The following is a 23,291-nucleotide window of genomic DNA, read 5'->3' as shown; positions in this document are numbered from 1 at the left end:
ATTCAACTTTTTTTTTTTTGAGACAGGGTCTCACTCTGTAGTTGAGACTGCACTGGAACTCACTTTGTAGCCCAGGCTGGTCTGGAACTCACAGTGATCCTCCTGCCTCAGCCTCCCCAGTGCTGGGATTATAGGCGTGTGCCACCACGCCTGGCTGTTTACTTACTTTTGAGACAGGTTCTTGCTATATAGCCCAAGCTGGCTTTTAACTCAGCTTCTCCTGCCTCAGCCTCACAACTGCTGGTATTACGATTGTATACCACTACCAAGCTTGATTTCTGTCCATCTCCCCCCTCCCACCACACCAAAGATCGAACTCAGGACCTTGTGCTTTCCAGGCAGGCACTTTGTCACTGAGCTAAATCCCTGGCCCCTTGCTTGATTTCTGTTTGTATCGTAAAACATGGGAATTACTCTTTGAGAGAATTTTAGCGCCTCTTTGTCTTCAGTGTCTCTATTCTTGAGACTGTTTGAAACCTTTTCTTTTTCATGGTAACTATGGTCCCAAACTAGCATTGGTGGATGTGGAGCAGTTATGTGAATGTTAGGCATTTTTGTGAAATAGACATCCACATCCTCCAGAGTTCACTCATGTTGTTGAAGCTACTCCTTCTTGTCTCCTTCTGTGTCTTTGTTATGGTTTATGTCTAAATGTACCCTAAAGCCTTTTGTTGTTAAAGGTGGGCCCGTGGAAGGTGATTGTATTACGTGGGCGCCACAAGTGGCTTGGTGGTGGGAGGCAGCGCTTGGCAGGAAGAGTCATTGGGGGCATAACCTGGTAAGGTGTTTTTCTCTTCTCATTTCTCCTTTTTTGGGGGGAGACTCTGTCTTGCTATGTAGCTCGGGCTGGTCTTGACCTAGTTCCCCAGGCTGGCCTTGAACTCCTTACGTCCGCCTGCCTTAGTCTCTCAAGTGCTGGATTACAGGTGTATGCCACCACACCTGGTCCCACCCTATTCCTGTTTTCTCTCTGCTTCCTAACTCACCTTTCTTCTGCTGGGTCCCTTCTGCCATGCTGCCAACAGTGCAAGGATTGAGACTTTGAAACGTGAGCCAAAATAATAAGCGTGAGCCGCCTCCTTTAAGTTGTGGGTATGGGTGTTGGTATTGTGTTTCAGCAGTGAGAAACTAAGACAGTCCTTCAGGGTATGTGTACCTCATTTTAAGTACCTGCTTCCTTCCCCTCCTGGTGCTGGGAATGGAATTTAGGGCTAAGTCTGTTAGGCAAGCACTCTGCTATGGAGGTATATGTTTGGTATATATTGTTAAGTTACTCTTGGGAAATGCAATCACTTGTCCAGACCCAAAGAATAACTTTCAAGGTAAGAACAGTGAAACAAGGACTTTTATTTCTCATTTTTGCAAGAATGGTATGCCAGCCTAACAAGCAGACTGACATGCCCTCAGAGCAATATAAATCTTAATGCGCAGTTCCTTCCTCCTTTTCTCATTGGCTGCTGAGTACTGGAGGTTACAGTCTGTCCTTAAGTACCTAACTCCTTTCATCTTGTTCCCTCTGTAAACAGTTTATGGGATTTTAAAAGAGAACGATTAAACTACAGGGGTTAACTTCTTAACTGACAGTGCTTTTCCAGAGCTTGCATAGTGAGTTCACTACTTGACTATTTACCCTACCCTCTGTTGAGACACCTCAGCTGCATGACCTTAGTCAGGGCCTTAAGCTTAAAAGACCTTTTCCTGAAAATACACTGTTTTAAACTTTTGTGTCTTAGAGTTGTTAATGCCTTTCTTTTCTTTTTTTTTTTTTTTGTACCAGGGATCCAACTTGGGTCCTTCCACTTGCAAGGCAAGTGGCGGAACCACTGAGCTAAATCTCAGGCCCTGTTAATGCTTTTTGATGGATATTTTCCTTTTCTAAAAGAGCACATGAATTTATATTATTTGCATTTTGCATTGGCTTTAATGATAGTCCAAAATTCCTTTCATTTGGTAGGAGCTTACATCTAAGAATGGCTAAATTAAATCTGGGTTCCCACTTGTACTAGGCAAGCACTCTACTAAATAAGTACTGAGCTATATCCCCAACAGCCCCTCCCCATTTACAGTCTAGCCTTTGTTTATGCAAATGTAGGTTTCTTTTCTCTTCTTTTTTAAGTTTATTGGTACATTTAGGTATACCTTATGATCACATTCGTCATTGAGAATTTTCCCTTTCAGTGCCTATACACCTTTGTTTTGTTATGTGGTAGTACAATACTGAAGACTGAACCCAGGACCTTTACACTGAGCTGCATCCGCAGCCCTTTTTTGTTTTTTATTTTGAGAAGTCTTGCTAAGTTGCCAGGCTAGGCTCAAACTTGGAATTCTCTTGCCTCAGCCTCTCAGAGTTTGGGATTACAGAATGTGCCACTGTGCACGGTTTACAACTTGCTTTTTAAACTACATACATAGCCCGGCGTGATGGTGCACGCCTGTAATCCCAGCACTTGGGAGGCTGTGGCAGAAGGATCCCTGTGAGTTCCAGACCAGCCTGGGCTACAAAGTGAGTTCCAGGTCAGTCTCAACTACATAGTGAGACCCTGTTGCAAAATTCCACCAAATATATCACAGTTTAACTGATAATGTTCATGATTAATATATTTTGTTAATTTGGTCCTAAAATGTGGTGGTGGCTGGGCGCAGTGGTGCAGACCAGTTATCCCAGGACTTGGGAGGCTGAGACAGGTGAATTGCTGCGAGTTCGAGGCCAGCCTGAACTATATATAGCAAGGCCCTGTCTGAAAGATAAAGAAAGTAGTAAATATTTTGATATAAAAATACCCATAAAGCATTGATCATTTCCTTAGGACTAGGTTCCTGGGAGTGGGATTTACTATGTCAAAATGTTTTATATTTAAACTGGGCATAGTTTATAATCCCAGCACTTGGGAGGTTGAGGCGGGAAGCTAGCTTGCTGCTGAGTTCAAGGTCAGCCTGGACTATCTAGTGAATTCAAGGCCAGCCTGAACTAAGTGAGACCCTTGTCTGAAAAAAAAAGTTTGGTGTTTTTGTTTTTTATCGTTTGGTACCAGGGATTGAACTCAGAACCTTGCGCTTGCAAGGCAGGCAGCAGAACCACTGAGCTAAATCCCTGGCCCAAGTTTTGTGTTTTTAAACCTCTTGAAAATAGTTAAAATACAGACATGACTACAGTTTTGTGTTCAAGAATTGGCTCATCAGCCAGGCATGGTGGTGCACACCTGTAATTCCAACACTTCGGAGGTGAGCAGGAGGATCCCTGCAAGTTCCAGGCCAACCTGGGCTACATAGTGAGACCCTGCCTGAAAACTAACAAACCCCAAACAAACAAAAAAATCGACACATCGTGGAACTGATGCTTACATGTGCCAGTGTGGGCTACTTAAAAATCACATGGAAAGCCAGGTATAGTGACACAAGTCTGTAATCTTAGCACTCTGGAAGACTGAGAATGAGCATTGCAAGTTTGAATCGAATTTAGGTGACTTAGCAAGATCCTGTTTCAAAATTTAAAAAAAAACAAAAAAAGATGCTGGGGATTGCTCAGTGTGAAGTCCCTGGGTTCAATCCCCAGTCCTGGGGGAGGGGAAACCCACTAAAAGAATACCACCCAGAAATCTTGACATTTTTCTGTCATAACTTGTGACTTTGTATTATGTAAGACCTAAAGTCTCACTTCCAGTCCGAGAAGCGTGAACAGCTGAAAGGGCCTTCACGATGTTGTGTCCTATAGCCCAACGATGGCTCCGGATGCAAGACACAGGGCCGTACTTCCGGGAGCCTTGAACAGCCCAAAGGGCCTCCAACATGCTGGGGCCTATAGCTCAGCGAGGCTCTGGGAGCTCGATGAGCAGCGAGACTCACCCAGGAAGGAACACACCAGGCTCGTTGATAAATAGACCTTTTTTAGTCTGGCCGGACGGCACTCTGAGAACTGAGCAGCTCAGAGAGGCCCAGCATAGGGGTTAGCACAATTTTTCAAAGGCAAGGAAAGAGGATTGCAAGCACAGCAAGTGGGCCAGGGGTCAGGGGGTCGGTTTTCTGCCATCTATCTAAAGGAGTCAGCTATACGGTGCACCTGACCTTTCATCTCCAGACCTCAGGCTGTTCTGTTCTAATGAGGCCTTGAGTCGCTATCTTGTTTACCCGTACATACCAGGCTTCCATACACTCTGTTTTAATCTTATCTTGGAGCTGGGTAGAAAGAAATGCTTGCTGCTATATGCTGGCGGCTAACTAGGGGTTACATAGCGGTTAGAATCCCACACTTAGATCTGCAATTTTGTTATCTTTCACCCTGGAGAAAGAGAATTTCCAAGCAGGTAGTTGAGGCGGTCACATCGTTTATAATAAGCTTTAGAGCACCATTTCTTTGTGGTGCTCAATACAAATGAGTCAGTAACTCTGTTTTTCCTTAGCAGTACATTTTGAGTGGCTGTTACAGTATAATAGGAATTTAGTAAATCTTTTTTGGAGTTTAAAAATATCTATTGTACTATAACTTCACTGTGCCAAAAATGATGTAGAACTATATAGTAAAGATTATTTACTTGGGTAAATACCAAATAGTTTCTCTGGTATGAAAAACTATAATAGTACACAAGATCCTAATGGGATAATTAAAAGTGTGAAATAGGAAGAAAAAGGCTAAAGGTGTAGGGAAAAGGGGGAAGGGTAGGGGAAAGGAAATAAGGGAAAAGAAAAAATATGAGGAAATAAAGAGTTTGTAAGTGGGGAGTGGAAGAGGGGGTGAAGGGAGGGTAGGGACAAGGGGGAAAAATGAAAACCAAGAACTGTCATGTGAAGGTACAGGATCCCATTAATGTAACTGTATTGTGGACCTAGATTATTCCAATAAACTCAATAAAAAGAAAAAAAAAGATTATGTACTTTGATTTTGATTTCAGACAATTTAGGTTTTATTCTTAGCTCTACCACTAGTTGCTTGCTGATCTTGAGCAGAAGCCTGGTAGAGTAACTGGTAGTAGTGGTTACTATTTTTTACCCTTCCCATCCATCTTTCATTATGAATACCTTGAGACTAAAGCTATCTTTTGGATCTAGCTAGCAGCAGAACCTGCTGTGGTGCTATAAATTATAACTATAAATTATAGTTGAATTATAACTATAAATTATAGTTGAAAAAATTTTTATTTTGGTTTTTTGAGAGAGGGGCTCACTATGTAGTGAGACTGACCTGGAACTCATTATGTAACCCACGCTGATCTCAAACTCACAGCGATCCTTCTGCCTCTGCCTCCCGAGTGCTGGGATTATAGGCGTGTACCACCCAGCCTGGCTGTAGTTGAAATTTTGAGGTTAAGATTCAGAGGTATACTTACATATAAATGCTTCAACTGTACTGAGTTGAATTGCAAACCTCCTTGTTCTCTGCTACCCAGAATTTATACACACCACTTTCTCTGGAAAGTTTACACTCACTCTTTGCCGGTAACTTGTTTTTCATTACTCAGTGTAAGTCTTGTCTCCTCCTGGAAAGCTTTTCATAACCTCTCTATATATGTTGGCTCATTTCTCTGGATTTCAGTTCTAGGCAGACAATTATTTGTTGTAGGTACACAGTCCTGTTAATTGTAGAATGTTTAACAGCATCCCGGGTCTCTACCCACCAGTTGGCAGTGGCATCCCTTTCCACTTGTGGAAACCCAGAATGTCTCCAGTCATTGCCTCGATGTCCCTTTAGGGTCAAAAATCACTTCTAATTGAGAAACTCTAGAATTATAATCCTTATGAAATAGGATTATAATTGCTAAATTTTCTTAGCTGTTCCCTACACCCCCAGTAGAATATAAGTTCCTTTTGAAGGATAGAGACCTTACCTTATTTATACTTCTTATCCCCAGCATGTATTCTGAGTGTGACATATAATCAGTAAATATTTCTTCTTTGGATTGAACATAATTTACCATAGTGGGTCAGAGAGAAACTGATATACAACCCTTGTTTTAAATTGGGGCTTGGGGAAAAAAAATAAACTGGGGCTTCAGTTAATTGTTAAATGTAGTGTAAAGCAGAAGAGGTGACTCTTACCTGTAACCTTAGCACTCTTAGAGGCTGAGGCAGGACAATTACAAGTTCAAGCCAAGCTTGGGCAACATAGTGATTCAGCAAGACCTTGTCCTCTAATTGGATGGATGGATGGATGGGGCGGCGGGGGGGGGGGGGGGGGGCTCAGGGTGAAGGCCCTAGGCTTAATCCTCAACTTCGGTCTGGATATTACATGTTTTGAATTTTGATTCTAGTATTAAAAGTGACAAAAAGATACTGTGCTGTCTTAAAATGGAATTTATAGCAGTCAGTATATGATGGTAGAGCCTAAGATCTTGTGAGGCAGGGGCAGGGGCTTTGTTGACTTAACTGCTATTAAATAAAAATGTTGGTAAATAGTGTTCTGTAGAATTTTGTAAAGCACTTTTTTTCTTGGGCTTTTCACTTTGCATATGAGTAGATGTTAATGACATTTCTGTTTCCCAAAGGCAAAAACCCTACTTTTAGTGTCAAATATACCTCTAAAAGGTGTTAGTTCTTAAGCTAATTTTGACTCCAGACAGTAGCCATCCTGGTTCTTTGTCCACAAGGAACAGCACAGCATTTAATAGCAAACTTTGAGGAGTTAAGATGATGAAAATATTTTTGAATTTCAGTCTAAACTTGATAACCTTTTTTAGTCACTAACCTTGCTGAGAGTTTAAAAGCAGAAGGCCTTCATCCCATGGTCCGGAGTTTAGTCCCCAGTACCAAAGAAAAAAAAAAAAGCAGAAGGCCTTCCTGTTTTCTGATCTTTTTATCATCCCATCATTGTGCCACTCACCTGGGCATTTTATCTTTCACCAGATTCTTCCAGCTTTTACTTTAAAATAGATTTCAAATCCAGCTGCTTCTACCTACCACACCACTGCTATACTATCCTGGTCTTAAGTATTGCCATGTTTTATCGGGACATGTCTTATCATGGACTGTGGTAGTAGCTTTCTCATTGGTCTCATTATCCTTTTCCAGTCAGGTCTTTACACAGCAGCTGAAATATGTTAATAAAATGTCATTTAGCTTGTGTCATTTTTTTGTATTAGAAAAATACTCTAGGGCTGAGCGTGGAGCTTTGTGGTAGAGCATGAGCTTAGCATATGTGGGGCCCTGAGTTCAAGTTCCAATACCAAGAAGAAAAAGAAGAGCAAAAACCCCATTTTTAGTGTCAAATTTGTCTCTAAGTGGTGTTCTTTCTTAAGCTATTCTTAAGCTATTAAGACAGCCATTGTACTGGTTCTTTTTCCAGGAGGAACAGCTCAGTATGCTGGGCTCTGGATTTAAAGCTGAGCGTTTACGAGTCAATTTGAGATTAGTCATAAACCGTCTCAAACTACTGGAGAAAAAAAAAAGTGAGTAATTCATAATTTACTTTTTCTTTCCCAAAATACATCACTACATGCTAGCACCCCAATACTGAATCTTCTGGGCCAGTACTGTAAAGTTTCAGTATATCTTTTAGAGCATATCTTTTTGAGCATCGGATACATTTCTGCCTTTTCTGACTAGTTAGAATGGGTTGCTTTTTGCAGATAAAGGAACATTGTGTGGACCTTCCACATTCCTGGGTTCTACATTTGGATTCAATCAACTATGTACCATTCAGAAATAATCAGAGAAAAATTGCATCTGTAATATGTACAGGTTTTTTTCTTTACATTATTTCTAAATAATGCATTACAACACATCTGTACATTCATTCTCTTAATGATTATAAATAACCTAGATATGATTTAAAGTACACAGGATATTATATGCAAATACTGTGACATCATATATAAGGGACTTGATCATTGTTGGATTTTGGTATCTGTGGGGTGTCCTGGAGCCAATCTCTTTTGAATAACTAGGGATAACTGTACTTTATTACCATAGAATAGTAATAAGACTCTTGAGTTGGAAATATTCTCACATAGTAGCAACTCTGGTGTATTTGAGGGTGGGAGTAGATGAAATGGGAGTAGATTAGCTAAGGCAGTATGAGTTAAGACTGTTGTGAGCCTGTTGGCGCAAATACCACAATAGACTGTTTGTATCATTGAAACTCTAAAAGGTTTGCCATCACTGAGCTAGGCTATGGTAGAAATACCCTGTTCTCTCTGTTGGGGTAGAGGTCTACTCAGAATCCAGGTTCCAGTATCCTACTGGTGTGTGACTAGAGTGGGATTTTTGCCTTAGCGGAACTGGCTCAGAAAGCAAGAAAGGAGATTGCGGATTATCTGGCTGCTGGGAAGGATGAGCGAGCACGGATCCGAGTGGAGCACATCATCCGGGAAGACTACCTCGTGGAGGCCATGGAGATCCTGGAGCTGTACTGTGACCTGCTGCTGGCTCGGTTTGGCCTCATTCAGTCTATGAAGTAAGATATTTTGAGTCAAAGACCTAAATCACTTCTGGAATATGAGAATGATGTAATATTGGTCTCTTTTTCCATGTAGAGCGAGCACATCCGAGTGGAGCACATCATCCGGGAAGACTACCTCGTGGAGGCCATGGAGATCCTGGAGCTGTACTGTGACCTGCTGCTGGCTCGGTTTGGCCTCATTCAGTCTATGAAGTAAGATATTTTGAGTCAAAGACCTAAATCACTTCTGGAATATGAGAATGATGTAATATTGGTCTCTTTTTCCATGTATATGTAGTGGGCTAGCCCAAAGGGACTATTTGACATCTCCAGGTGTCTTTTTCTTAACAGTCATTTGAAGGTGTGTTCTCAATGTAGAATCTGTTGAAAAAAAAATCTGAAATCAAGAGGCGTGAGTTTGAGTCTTGGATTAGCTATTTCTTGACGATTGGAAATTCTTAAAGTTCCCCAAAATTAAAATAGGGTAAAAAAAATGGCTTAGAAGTCTAGAATTATTTTAAGGATCCAGTGAGGTATAAAATAGCCTAAAACGAAAATACGTTTAGAAAAGCAGGGATTGTATTACTTTGTTTTAAAGAATGTTTATTAATTTTTTTCTTTATCAGAGAGCTAGATTCTGGTCTGGCTGAATCTGTATCTACACTAATCTGGGCTGCTCCTCGACTCCAGTCAGAAGTGGCTGAGTTAAAAATAGTGAGTACAGTGTCTGTCAGTGATGTCTGTAGTTTTTCGTTTGTTAGGAAGGTTTGTTAATATGAGTCACTTCTGCTTATTTGACCAGGTGTTTTATATCCTTCTGCTGCTGCTTTTTGAAGCAGGCTTTGTAAATTTGGTTTTCATTTTCAAGCCTTGTTACAGAGCTGAACAGTGTTTTATAAAGCAAATTTGAATAATTCTTTTAAGGAGCAAAGTTTTATGAACCTTCCAGTTTTGTCTTTTAAATTACTTTTGTTACAAGTCTTTTAACCCTATACAGAGAAGTTGTGTGTTGTGTGTGTGTGTGTGTGTGTGTGTGTGTGTGTGTGTGTGTGTTTTCCAGTACTGAGAGTCAGTACCAGGGCCTTGCACATGCTAGGCAAGTGCTGTATCACTGAGCAATAACACCTCTCGCCCCCAGAAAAGTTCTTAACTGTAACCAGTAAAGTTAAATTAACATTCATCTAAAGTAATAAGTGTTTTGTGTCATTCATTAGCTGATAGATGTTTATTGGACAAATACTGTGAGCCATGTGAGCACTTTGATAAGCCATGTGAGAACGGTGGTGAGCAAATGATACCTCCAACCCATACATTGACAGCTTAGTCTAATAGAAGACACAGGTGCTAACCAAAATCTTGCCTGTCACCATATGGATAAGGTACTGACAGCAAGGATACAAATTCAGTAGTTGGTTTCTATTTATTTACATTATTGCCTTTTGTTTTATTTTCTAGGCTGTTGTCTCAAGTCTTAATTTCCTAACATCTGAAATTTTCTTATCTTTCATGGCTGTAATGCCTTCTATTTGATATTGATATTTCCCCTTTAACTTTTTTTCTTTGGGTCATATTCCTTCAATCTGTTTAACATTTCTTTGGATTAAACTGTAGTAGCTTTTCCACAGGCTTGGTGATCTTTGGCTCTTGGTTTGTGTTTAAGAGTGCAGCACTCAAAAGCTGATTAGAACCTGGTGCATGTGTGGCTATACTGCCAGATATACTCACTGTTGGATAATTTTGCAAAGTTTTTTCCAGGGGTGATGCCAGTCTCAGAAATGAGTTTGTTTGTTTGTTTATCTTGGTACCATTTTCACTCTACAGAGAGGTTGTGTGTTGTGTGTGTGTGTGTGTGTGTGTGTGTGTGTGTGTGTGTGTGTTTTCCAGTACTGAGAGTCAGTACCAGGGCCTTGCACATGCTAGGCAAGTGCTGTATCACTGAGCAATAACACCTCTCGCCCCCAGAAAAGTTCTTAACTGTAACCAGTAAAGTTAAATTAACATTCATCTAAAGTAATAAGTGTTTTGTGTCATTCATTAGCTGATAGATGTTTATTGGACAAATACTGTGAGCCATGTGAGCACTTTGATAAGCCATGTGAGAACGGTGGTGAGCAAATGATACCTCCAACCCATACATTGACAGCTTAGTCTAATAGAAGACACAGGTGCTAACCAAAATCTTGCCTGTCACCATATGGATAAGGTACTGACAGCAAGGATACAAATTCAGTAGTTGGTTTCTATTTATTTACATTATTGCCTTTTGTTTTATTTTCTAGGCTGTTGTCTCAAGTCTTAATTTCCTAACATCTGAAATTTTCTTATCTTTCATGGCTGTAATGCCTTCTATTTGATATTGATATTTCCCCTTTAACTTTTTTTCTTTGGGTCATATTCCTTCAATCTGTTTAACATTTCTTTGGATTAAACTGTAGTAGCTTTTCCACAGGCTTGGTGATCTTTGGCTCTTGGTTTGTGTTTAAGAGTGCAGCACTCAAAAGCTGATTAGAACCTGGTGCATGTGTGGCTATACTGCCAGATATACTCACTGTTGGATAATTTTGCAAAGTTTTTTCCAGGGGTGATGCCAGTCTCAGAAATGAGTTTGTTTGTTTGTTTATCTTGGTACCAGGGATTGACTCAGGACCTAGCACTTGTGAGGCAGATGCAGCGCCACTGAGCTAAATGCCTGGCCCCAGAAACTAGTTTTCTTGTTACGGAAGGAATCAGTAAGTGACACACAGAGAGACAGCAGAATGGAAGTAAAATAACAAATTTACTTATCGGTAAGGGTTGATCACACATAAGCCGTGCCTGGATTGACTGTGCACTGGGTTACAACTCCTCCTTTCATAGGGTTTCACAGCCTTGACTTCATTTGGGTGGTTACATTTCATTCTCACAGTTCAAATCACAGTCACAAAATAGTTAATCTTTTCAACCCAGATGTAACAGTTCTTTGCCGTTGGGGAATTTACCTTTAAGATTCACCTAGTTATCTATTCTAGTCCATAGGAAGGGGGGTGTTCAGGGTCGGGGAGTAAATGTTAGCAATGGGTTCTTTTATTAGACACTCTTACTGTCATGTGGCTCCAGTCTCTTCAGAGCTCAAGGTCTTGATATGCCCTGTCATCTCAGGGTCAGACAAATGCCTCATTCAGCAGTTGTGCCTTTGGTGCCTATTAGTTAGAGACAGCAGAAGCCATTTTACAGTATAACACTTTATAGGTTTTTGCTATTTATAAAAGTTCTCCCTATCATTCTTTCCTGGGGTTGGTCATTTTCTCCACAGAGGAATCCTTCCTATCTTCTACCTGGAAACAAGTTGGCTGTCAGCATTTCTGAGAAGCCACTGGAGAAGGAAGCCAAAGGTCTCACTGTTTGATACATAGAAGACCAACACTTGGTTTTCTCATGTTATTAGTGTGTAACCCTGCTGTCTTCTCTGAGTGGACTCTAGAACCTCACAGTAACCTCCTATATTCTGATTGAAATAGGACAAGATAGATATTAGGTTTTAGTGGAAGGAGAAAAGAAATGACTGCTTTTTGTACAGGCTTGTTTATAGTCTCCCCATACTCATTTGAACATAATCTCTTACTGGAAAAGGTCTGCATATGCTGCAGAACCAAAAAGCCATAAGCAAAGAGTGATAAATTAATGTAATAAAAATTTAAATTAATAAAAAATGCAATAAGGGCTGGGGATTTAGCTCAGTGGTTCAGTTGCCTGCCTTGCAAGCACAAGGACCCGCGTTCAATCCCTGGTACCAAAAAAAAGCAATAAAACTACTAGGTCAAAAAACAGATGAAAGTGTAGTACCTGGTACCTGTGCTAATCTACATATTAATTATACAGTGAGAAACGCTCTTTCTGGGCTCCCGGAATGTTGAGACCACACTGAGACCATATAAAACTGTTATCATCTCCTTCCTGAGTTGTAGCATCTTATATTCTTCCTAGTCCTACTTTGGTTTCTTCAGTATATTCATGCCATCAGAACTCCCTGAAGAGTTTTGTTCAAATCACAGGTCTAACTATCCTACCCTTTGTTTTAAAGCTCTTTAGTAGCTTTATTTGGTGACCTACATGGCCCTTCATTGTCTGGCTCTTGTTTGCCTCTTTCTTCCTTCATTTCTTACCATACTTCTTCCTCAGGTTCTGCCCTAGAGGCTTGCTGAGTTTCAGCCTTGAGTGTCATCCATGTTTTAATCTACAGGAGGGAGGCCTTTGCACATGCTATCGTCTCTTCCTAGAATGCTCTTCCCTCTACAGTTAACTTCTGGTCATTCTTAAATCTTGGCAAAGCCTCACATCCTTCAGGCAGCCTCACTTAACTTTTCTGATCAGATCTAATTCTCCTGTTAGAAGCTAGTAGTGTGGTATACCTTCCCTTTGTAGCTCTTCCCACCGTTTCAGTTATATACTGTCTGTGATTACTATTTTGCCAGAGACTCTAAGACACTTAATGATTAGGAACAGTGCTTTGTTCACTGTTATAATTATAGTGCATATGATAATGCTTATAATAGTGTTTGGCATTTAGTTGCTGCTTATTGGATAGATGGATAAATGAATTAAGTTATACTCATTAATTAATGTGTAAAGGTTTTATAGACCTCAGTTTTTTGGGAATCATGTAATGAAGCTTGTTTGATATTGGCATGAAGAATCTTGAGGCAGAGTATAGGAATAGTTTCTGTTTTTATTTACTGTTCTTTTTCCTCTGTAGGTTGCTGATCAGCTCTGTGCCAAGTATAGCAAAGAATATGGCAAGTTATGTAGGACCAACCAGATTGGAACTGTTAATGACCGGGTAATAAATGTACTTATTGTGAAGCAGTGTATGAAAGTGTTGTCCTGTGTCCCCATCCGTCTGTACGTGTGTCCCCATTGAGCCCATTTTATTTTGAGATGAGTCATGCTGAATTACCCAGGCTGGCCTTGAACTTGTTTCAGTCTCACAGGTAGCTGGGATTACAGACATGTGCCACTATACCTGTGGTTTACTTTATTGCCTACAGTGATTCTAGTGGTACCGCTGAATGGCTGAGTCAATCAAGAGCTGTGTATTTCATAATAAGGTTGAGAAGGAAGGAAGCCTGTGTAGCTGGCAGTAGAATCATCATCCCACTGCACAGCATCTCTTATCATAATGCTCTGTGGTTCCTGACTTCCCTTCCCCCGTCCTTTGTGAGCTATGAAGCTAGGAAAGTGGGGAGAAGGGTTGAATACAAGTGTAGAAGGCTGTAGTGTAATCTTTTATCAGTGTATGGATCATTTATATAATCCAAGAATGTGGGTCCTGTATTGTACCTGTGATTCTGGGGTGGGGAATTACATAACTCCTCTGATCCTTTTCTCAATTAAGAAGAGGAACTAAATTTACAAAGAGATGGGTTAGGATTGGGCTGGTTGGTATAGATACATCTTAACCCTCAGTCTTTTACTTACAGCTTATGCACAAACTGAGTGTGGAAGCACCACCCAAAATCCTAGTAGAGAGATACCTGATTGAAATTGCCAAGAATTACAATGTACCCTATGAACCTGACTCTGTGGTCATGGTAAGTGTATCTATCCCAGAGCACAAAGGAAAATGAGTCTCGATCTGACTTTCTTTGGAAAATAAAAAACAAAACAAAACAAAAGTCTTTCCACTAATTTAAGTTGGTATGTGAGTTTTAAGCCTTTGTTTAGTTAGTGCCTATTTGGTTAACAGTAACTATGCCTTCCTCTCTCTAGGTAGTTAAGGATCAGATTAGGTGAATGACTGAAAGTATTTTTGAGAGGGTTCACGTTTTGATACAAATGTAAAATGGCGTTATTAATAGTATCAGGTAAACTTGAAGGCATTGTGAATCCCTCTATCAGTAGCAAGACCGAAACAGTTTATTTATTGTGCCCACCCCGGCCAGAAAACTGGAAGTGTTCAGGGTGAGTAGGAAAATAGTAATTATTTAGCAGTTAAGGTTGGTGGGGTATGGTAGAAGCTTTGATGTGCCGCTCACACTCCCCCCACCCACCTCATTTCACCTCACCACTGGACAGACATCAAAATGGAAGCATTTATTTTCTCAGCTTTCAAAAATGTTAACAACTTGCATCTCACACACAGCTAAAAATTTCTTCAGAAATTTTCTGCTAAAAAATACAGCTTTTGGGGCTGGGGATTTAGCTCAGTGGTTCCACCGCCTGCTTCACAAGCACAAGGACCTGAGTTCGATCCCCCGAACCACAAAATAAAAAATATAGTTTTACCCAGTCTTTCTTTCCTAGGGGGCAGCCTGTGTCTACTGGCTGGTCAGTGCCAGGATTTAAAGACTGTCTCTTTCTTCCATTTGGGGGACACCTTTGCAGGTCCAGTCCATTTTCAGAACTCCCTGTGGAATTAGCTGAGTCCTCTGCTGTGACTGCGTTAGTCTAGTGTCGTCCCCTTTCCATCACCATCAGTCTGTCAACCCCCTTCCTCTGCTTTCCCTACACGTGTTGGTCCCAAAGAGTACTATGCAGTAAACTTTGTTAATTTACCTCTCACAGTCTGCTTCCTAGGGAACCTGGCCTTAGCTATGGGTTAATGATCCAGGTTTCTCTCTCTTTCTCAGGCAGAAGCTCCTCCTGGGGTAGAAGCAGATCTTATTGATGTTGGATTTACAGATGATGTGAAGAAAGGTGGCCCTGGAAGAGGAGGTGGTGGTGGGTTCACAGCACCTGTGGGTGGACCTGATGGAACAGTGCCAATGCCCATGCCCATGCCCATGCCATCTCCGAATCCTCCTTTCTCGTATCCATTGCCAAAGGGACCAGTAAGTATATATAAAATGTAGATGTAAACTTTAGGAGATGACAAATAGGGCCTATAAATGTACTCAGGAATTAGAGGTTGTCTGAGTATTTAGCAGTAATATCTGATACTAGCTTTGTGGTCATGCTGTGGAAAAAATAGGGCCTTTGGGTTTACCGGAAAAGTCTAGAGAAAGAGTTCTCAAAAAGCTCTTTTGAGGTAGGCTTGCTAAACATTTTTGGAACCTGTGTAGTCATGCTAGTAGCTTTTTCCAAAAATGAGTAATAGCTATTTATTACCAGGCGGAAAAACCAACTTTGTAGATAAGAAGTCATTGCTAAGCATTATAAGAAAGGCTAACCAGAATTATCTCTCTTACACATTGAAGTGCTTAATTTAGTGATTAGAAGAATAGCCGTTAGTTGTAGATCTTTGAAAATCTGGAGTCCTTGTGACCATATTTGGCCCTTTTGAGCATTTTTTGTTGGTGGTGGGGTCTTGAATATAGTTATCTTTAATGTGAATACACACATTATATATTTTCCCTCTTCCTGTATGCAAACATCAGAAATTTCAAATTTGGGCCAGTGTCTCTGATAAATTGTTTTTCTCCTTTTGCAGTCAGATTTCAATGGATTGCCAGTGGGAACTTATCAGGCATTTCCAAATATTCAGCCACCTCAAATACCAGCCACTCCCCCATCGTATGAATCTGTAAGTGCCTGAGCCTGTTTTATAAGCAACAGGAGAGTGAATCTCACATGAAGAGACCAAAATAATGACCACAGGGAAGGCAAAGTTTTGATCTTTGGAATTCTTCTCTTGCTTTAACACTGCCCTGGATATGTGAAATGGTGGTGGTGGTGGTGGTGGTGATGGAGGCAGTTGTAGCCATAGTCGCATCGGTGGGCATCCTTTGTGTGCAGTGAAGTTAGGAATCAGGAAGGAGCTATAGTTCTTACAGTGTTGTAGTGTCCTACTAGGATACAACGGATTGTACGTATTGACCAGCTAGGCAGACAAGCACATTGAGCTGGAATAGTGTTGGCGTTAGGATATAATTATCTATTTTATAACTTTTCAACACTCGAGGAATTGTGACCAGATTTTACTTAAGCAGAGGGGTTAGTAAATTTCAGCATATGGCATTAATTTCGCATTTTAGTCTTGTGGTTAAAACTTCCATAAATAGTTGATGTATGTGGTAATGATGTCTTGAACTGCAAGTGGTTGTAACAGCTTTGCTTTAGTATTAGATTTCCTGCCAGCCTCATTTTCTTAGTATATGCTTTTTGAGACCTGTTTTCATCAGATACTTTACTGAGAAACACTTAGGTGGGCATTTGCTGTGTAAATCATTCATTTATAAAGCTCTCCCTGTTCCTGAGCTTGCTTGTTTTCTTTCCTTTGGCTTTTATCTCTAGCTGATGCGTTTTACCTTGGGCCTTAGGTTTCTTTTTTTCCTCCCACATTAGTCTTCCATGTGTCAAAGCATGGCTTATAGCTGTTTGTAGGAATGAGGTAGGAGATCTTCATTAGCATTTGAGGACTTGGTTCTTGTAGACAGATATATTCAGTGGTTCAGTTCTATTTGCCCCAAAGGTGGCAAAAAGGGTTATGTTGTGTTAAGAATTTTTCTGTTTGGCAATTCAGAGTACCACATGATGTCTACCTGTTTAGAAGGTAGAAGAAAGATGTGTGGAAGTAGTGCAGCATTTTCTTTGGAGCAGGTTGTGTTGCTTTTGGTGAGCAGCTTAGCTCTTGGGAAACACAAGGCTCATACCGATACTGGTACTTTCTCTAGTGATGCCATTGCTTTTTTTTCTTGTAACAATCTTTGTGTTGCAGGTTGACGACATTAATGCTGATAAGAATGTCTCTACACAGATTGTTGGTGAGTGAGAAGTCTGCTGTATCCTCATTGTTCATTCCATAGCATGTTACCTATGTGTACCCTGCCCTTTCCCTAAATGTAGTATGGGTGTTAGAGTTCAAGCTTTTCCTTCAGAACATAAAAAGTATCTTCCCCCAAGTTCCCTATTTCTGTCAAGTGGTATCACTATTACTTTCCACTACATTCTGACTATTTTTAAGTAGTGTATTGAGCCATGCTTGGTGACACATACCTATAATCTCAGCATTTGAGAAGTTGAGGTAGGAGGATTGTGTATCTGAGGCCAGCCTGGGATACAGAGAGAGTCCAAGGCTGCCTTGGACTGTGTAGTGAGCTTCTGTCTCCACGTACCGCACCCATAGTGGAATATGAGGAGCCACATTAGAGAGATGTAATAGGCACAAATCATAAATGTTCACATAACTGTTTAATTAAAAAAAAAAATACTTCCAGAACTCCAGGAACCTGGGGGAGTATGTTTAAGCTTTAGACAGTTAATTTTGTTGAGGTGTAATTTTTATTTATTAATTTATTTTTTCGGTACTGGGGATCCAACTTGGGTTGTTGCACTTGTGAGGCAGGCGGCAGAATATAATTCACATTTATTTTATTTAGGGACCTTGCTCTTGCGAGGCAGGCGGTGGAACCACTGAGCTAAATCCCAGCCGTATAATTTACATTTTAAAAAGAAACTGCACAGTCCTGCAACTCCAAAATAGAGAAAGTTCTTGTGTTTTTTCCCAGTCACCTCCACCCCTCCTTTTGTTCTAACTTACTGTAATTTAGTTTTGCCTATTCTGGAACTTTATAAATAAAAGCATGCTGGAGGCAGATGAGGGGATGGGTTTTAATATAAAATACAAAATAGAAGACTAGAAATGCGGAACAACCCCATGCATCAAATCTTATAAACACCCCCCACCAAGTGGCTCTTAGGACAGGAAGTATTTGTTCTATGAACACTAGTACCTCACTTGGGACCTGGTTCTGATAGGAGTTGAGCTTTATGAAAGGGCATTCTGATCTGTGGACCTGGCCCCAAGTTCCACACTTTTTTTCCCCTTAAACTTACTTTCCTGCAGCTAGGATTCCACTGTAATTAGAAAATGTAGAGTTTTCATCTAAATTTTGATCATTTTGCTCCCACTAAAGGGCATTGTGGCATCTGAGCCATTTTTTCAGTGTTTTAAAAATTGTATTTGCCTGATTTAATTAGGTCCTGGACCCAAGCCGGCAGTCTCTGCAAAGGCCCCTCCCAGACCTATGGATAATTACAACTTTGTACTGCCAGAATTGCCATCTGTGCCAGACACGCTACCGACTGCATCTGCTGGTGGCAGCACCTCAGCATCTGAAGACATTGACTTTGATGATCTTTCCCGGAGATTTGAAGAGCTGAAAAAGAAAACATAGGTCTCTTAAACTAGGTAACCTCCAACTTCTGGCAGTTGAAACTGAGCAGTTTTCTTGTACACAAAGAATCTCCATGAAATTCTGTTTTATCTGTTAACCATCACTGAACACACTCTTTGTGGGGGGGTGTCTTACTCTACCAAATTCTGTTGCTTCCCAGTTCTCTGCTGATCCTGAGAGACTAACACCTGGCCAGAGCAGCTGGCCCCTGGAACCGTGCCTGTCTTATTTCCTGTTAGAGGGATCCCAGGTTCTCTAGTGACCTAGCCCTCCCAGGATCTCCCCAAAGCAGCTGGCCTGGAACCGTGCCTGTCTTATTTCCTGTTAGAGGGATCCCAGGTTCTCTAGTGACCTAGCCCTCCCAGGATCTCCCCAGGAGAATGAGAAGATGAAGCATTATGGCAAGAGCTGCCAGAGATGGCTGAAGAGAGAAGAGCACCTCATGAGTATCTTTGCCTTGTGTTGAAATTCCAGACTTGGAAACAAATCCCTCTGTATTAGGGGATTGTGGTGAGACACAGGGCCGTGGTGTGTTTTCTCTAACACAAGGAAGAGAGAAAATGGTTCAGGAAGTCATAGTAACAGTTCCTAGAGGCTGGGCCCTCTCCTTTACACACTACTCGCTGCAGGGCACTGTTCCACCTGGATCCAGTTGCAAAGTTTAGGAAAAAGTTGAAGACCTCTCTTCGTTCTACTGGATTCTCAGGGAGCCCTCTGTGGCCTTTTGCTTTATTTTGAGTGCTGTGTTTCTCTTACCGGAGGGCAGCACCATAACAATTTTTTTTTTCCCCATAGCATGTTATTAGCAAAGGAAGGGGACAGGTAACATATTGGGTAGAAGTTACTATTCATACCTACAGTGGACTTCCAGCTGCCTTAATAGAAATACTCAAGTCTCTTGGGTAGTGAGCTGGAAAACCTACAGAAGAGGGGTACCTGTTTTCATTTGAAAACTTTAAAAATTGATCTGAAATTTTTAGTGCCCATGGGGCTGTAATCCACTGCTTTCCTAAGTGGATAGAATCTTCCTATTGTAACTCATGTGCTCCTCTGTTCCCAAGCTAAGGCCATGATTCCCCACAAGGTTGGCTTTGGGTTTGGAAGATAAAATTTTTGCTTCTGTGTACTGTATCTGTACATACCTGTTTTCAAGCAGCTTTGTTTTTGGCTGGTTTGTATCTCATAGTTTAGTAGCTGCTAATAAAGCTAAAGATCTTGTGTCTTGCTTTCTCCACTGTTGGTCAGATGATAAAGTATGAATTTAGATTTTTAGTGGAGAATACTTTAAGCAAGCAACTCACATTGGTGCACAAGTCAACCAGCTTTACCTTCATCTCCCCTAGTAATGCAGATACATAGAACCCTTCAGTTTCCTCTCTGAACTTAAGCCCAGGTAGCATCTATGTGTTTTAGTTACTTGTCTATAACAGGACTCCCCATCACTCAAGCCTCTCCTGATTGTATCTTTATTTTTAGTAAATTGTAATGAGCTCACTTGTGACTCATTCATTTCCCATAGCCTTCCTGGGGCATGGATGATGAGTATCCTGTTGCTTGCTACTTGGCAGCAGAGGTGGTTTATCACTGTTGTTATTTTTATAGTGTTATTCCTTTCCTGACAGTGCCAAGATCTACAAGCAAGAACTTGGAGCTAAGGGAATTTTGATTCCTTGGTAACTTACAGAATTAAGAAAGTTTTATGTGCATTTATAAGTAAGTTCCTGAACTTCATCATGTAAAGATAAGAGGTAACAAGATTGACACTAAAGACTTAGAAGGTGATCTATCTCATTGTTCATTGCTATTGTGACTGCTCTCAGATGAGGGGTTCTAGGGCTGCCAAATTTGATAGCTTTTGTAGCAACAGATCTGTCAGTGCAGCTTCTTTCTAACTATTTTGAGGAGAAAAAAAAAATCGAGATTGTTGCTAATTTTAGAGTAAAAAATGTTCTAAACAAAGAAATAGGACATAGTGAAGTGTGTAATGTATAGTAAAGATGCTACTTCTTTAATGATGTACTTTTATGTATCACTACTTAATGGTCAGGAGTCAGCTACTTATTAGACAGTGGCTACTGAACATAATGTCCTGGCAATTGGGTTTCCTAAGAAAATGATTATCAGAACTCTTGGGATTATAATAGTTCTGATTCTGTGCATGATGTTAAGTCTGTATCTTAAAAGCAGTTACAGTTAAGCTTTTTCAGTGGTACAAAATCATGATAGTTTTATTTTGTAGCTATTGAGCAAGAATTACTCACCTTAAGTAAGGGTCTTACTTTCTTTTCCAAAGACCATGAGAATGGCCGAAACAAAAAGATTAATGATCACAAGTATCATCATGACGACACTGGTGAGGATCAGGAAGAAACCGAGTGGCTGACAGTTGAGTTTGTGCCTCACAAACAGGCGATATGCTACATGTAGTTCTGTTAGAAAGTAGGAAGAGGTGCCAAAAGATACCAAGTTTTAAGTGGACATACAAGGAAGGGTGACCGAATCTAAAGACACTCAAGTATTTTGACATCACAGCTTTTACAGGAAGAAAACCATTGAGTTATACCAAAAGTGATCATGAAAACCACCTCTGCCACCATAAGAAGTTTCTCTGAATACATAGGGTTTGAATTTTTTAAAAAAAGCCAGCTAGCCTTTTAATATTATTTTTTTCCTGTTGTTTTTTAAAGGTATAAGTACCGAGTTCGTGCTCCCCTGCTTTTTTGCATGAAAGAGTCTTTGCAAATTTAGGTCTTAAATAGAATGGTTCCTATATGATGCTTACTTTCCTTTGCTATAAACTGGGGCAGTGTTTAAAAGCCTAATAACTTATTAGATGTTACCTGCAACACCACTGTGAAAAAAAATCTGTGATAAAATTTATTTCCAAGCACTAATGTATCATCCACTTAAAAGTTTTCTGTTCATGTCGCACAAGCACATTGAAAGCAGAAATGTATATATTTATGGGGTGCCATGTGATGCTTTGACATATGTATATATTGTGTAGTGTCCCCCCTTTTTGTGGTACCGGGGATTTGAATTTGGGACCTTGGCTCTGCAAGGCAGGCAGCCAAATCAGTGAGCTAAATCCCTGGCCCATTATAGTGCTTTAATTAAGGTAAAACTCTCAAACATTTCTTTCGGACAAACCTGCTTTGCCCTTTGTGTTGAATAGAAAGATGGGTTTGTATCAGATAGTTCATGGGGAAAAGTAATAGGCTCACTGAAATGTATATTAACTAAGCTGAAATAATGCAGTTCAAATGCAATGTATGGTAGCAAATCCTGTCATCTCCAGACCAAAATTGCATATCCTCATCACCGCCCAGTGCCAGTGGCATACAGGCAGAAAAGGGTGCAACTATGATAGGCTGAAGCAACATTTTTGTTGAAATGAGAAAAGAATCGACTAAACAAAGAGCTCATTGATACACTTAGGCAGGATCTGAGCAAGTCATCGACTACATAGAAAAACAAAAGGAGAGAGAACTTGAATCTGGAGCAGGAAAAAAAAAATCCTACCAACAGTAACCTTCAGTAATCCTGTATGATCTTGGGGCTGAGAGAAGAAAATGGAGACCAGCAGACAGGAGGAGGGAACTAGTCATCCTACGAAAGCTCAGACACTGATTCTGTGATCACTGTCTCTCTCTGCTGGCTGCTTCTGTCTCTCCCACAAGATGGAAGAGCAGTATATGAGTTCCTCCAAACAAATGCACAGGAAATGTGAAGCCCATCTGACAAAAACATTGTGCTTTGAAATATTTTCACATTGAGATAAAAATCTCATATTTTACACAGCTTGTTGCTGAAAATAATTATGGGGAAAAGAATATAATTCTTTCTGGGAATGAACCTCCCTAAAATTATTTTCCTTATACAGTTTGAAAGGGCCATGAAAAAGCAGCAGCAACTTGTCATTCTCCTAGTGATAAACACAGGTTTGGGCCCATTTTTCCTTTGGCAGTATGACTAAGGATACAGGAAATAAAAACACTGCTGAAAGTAATAGCCATTCAAAAGCTATATGCATAGGCATTCCCGTGAAAGTCTTAAGTTCTCCTTTCTCTGGTATGCAGTGGGGATGGTTTTTATTGGCCATTCCCCCCAAGTTAGAGTTGTTAAGCTAAATAGAATTCTCCAGAGAAACCATGACTTCCTTACCTCCACGTGAGAAATTCCCATTAGGAGACCAGCTACAGTCACTGCTGAGCTGAAGAAAGGCTGTCAGAGGTGCATCATCTAAACCGGGAGTAAAACTAAACAAAACGAGGAAGACCAGCAGTCAGTGGGAGCTGACTGCAGTTCTGTCCTGAGGTACTTGGTGATGTGGCTGTTGTGGAGCCAGTGGAATGTAAATTTTTGGTGGCCAAATTACTATACTTGGGAAGTGCACAAAGTTGCTTTGTAACTGTATAGTATTTTCATATAAATTTGACTTTCACATCTATGATACCTTGTTTTATCCCCATTTTGAGATGAGAAAAATACGTGTGTTTCAACCATGCTATAGAATACAACCTGTTTTTTTCCCCTTGTTTTTCAAGATAAGGTCTTTAAGAATACAACCTGTTTTTTTCCCCTTGTTTTTCAAGATAAGGTCTTTAAGAATACAACCTGTGTTTTTCCCCTTGTTTTTGAAGATAAGGTCTTTAAAGCTGAGGCTATCCTTGAATTCATGATCTGCCACAACCTTTTGAGAGCTGGAATTGCAGGCATCTGCTGCTGTGGCCAGTTTAACACATTGATGACAGCGCTGTAATTCTTACGTGTTTGTGCCAGGTGGTTCTGAACCACTGGTGGCATGTGCATGATTATTCCATTGGGCGGCA

General features: G+C 40.5%; 1 protein-coding gene across 5 annotated transcripts in view; it reads left to right on the top strand.

Annotated features, from left to right (window-relative positions):
* Nucleotides 1-18,735, top strand: part of Ist1 (IST1 factor associated with ESCRT-III) — a 41,659-nt gene extending 22,924 nt beyond the window's left edge. For 2 of the 5 annotated variants that reach the window (XM_010644482.3, XM_033757892.1), the window contains exons 2-11: nucleotides 7,274-7,376; nucleotides 8,203-8,273; nucleotides 8,472-8,581; nucleotides 8,995-9,082; nucleotides 13,101-13,184; nucleotides 13,825-13,935; nucleotides 14,974-15,174; nucleotides 15,774-15,866; nucleotides 17,001-17,046; nucleotides 18,263-18,735. In XM_010644482.3, coding sequence (XP_010642784.1) covers nucleotides 7,289-7,376; nucleotides 8,203-8,273; nucleotides 8,472-8,581; nucleotides 8,995-9,082; nucleotides 13,101-13,184; nucleotides 13,825-13,935; nucleotides 14,974-15,174; nucleotides 15,774-15,866; nucleotides 17,001-17,046; nucleotides 18,263-18,459 — 1,089 coding nt within the window. In that variant the 5' untranslated portion in view covers nucleotides 7,274-7,288 and the 3' untranslated portion in view covers nucleotides 18,460-18,735. Of the gene's footprint in view, nucleotides 1-7,273; nucleotides 7,377-8,202; nucleotides 8,384-8,471; nucleotides 8,582-8,994; nucleotides 9,083-13,100; nucleotides 13,185-13,824; nucleotides 13,936-14,973; nucleotides 15,175-15,773; nucleotides 15,867-17,000; nucleotides 17,047-18,262 lie in introns of all 5 variants that reach the window. The other 3 variants (XM_010644480.3, XM_010644481.3, XM_010644478.3) reach the window with 3 other exon arrangements.
* Nucleotides 18,736-23,291: the final 4,556 nt, after the last annotated feature.

This window comes from Fukomys damarensis, unplaced genomic scaffold, assembly GCF_012274545.1.
Source record: "Fukomys damarensis isolate Sample0158 unplaced genomic scaffold, DMR_v1.0_HiC HiC_scaffold_32, whole genome shotgun sequence".
In the NCBI taxonomy this organism is placed as follows: Eukaryota; Metazoa; Chordata; class Mammalia; order Rodentia; family Bathyergidae; genus Fukomys; species Fukomys damarensis.
Note: the sequence above shows the minus strand (reverse complement) of the source record. Positions and strands in the feature narration are given on the sequence as shown.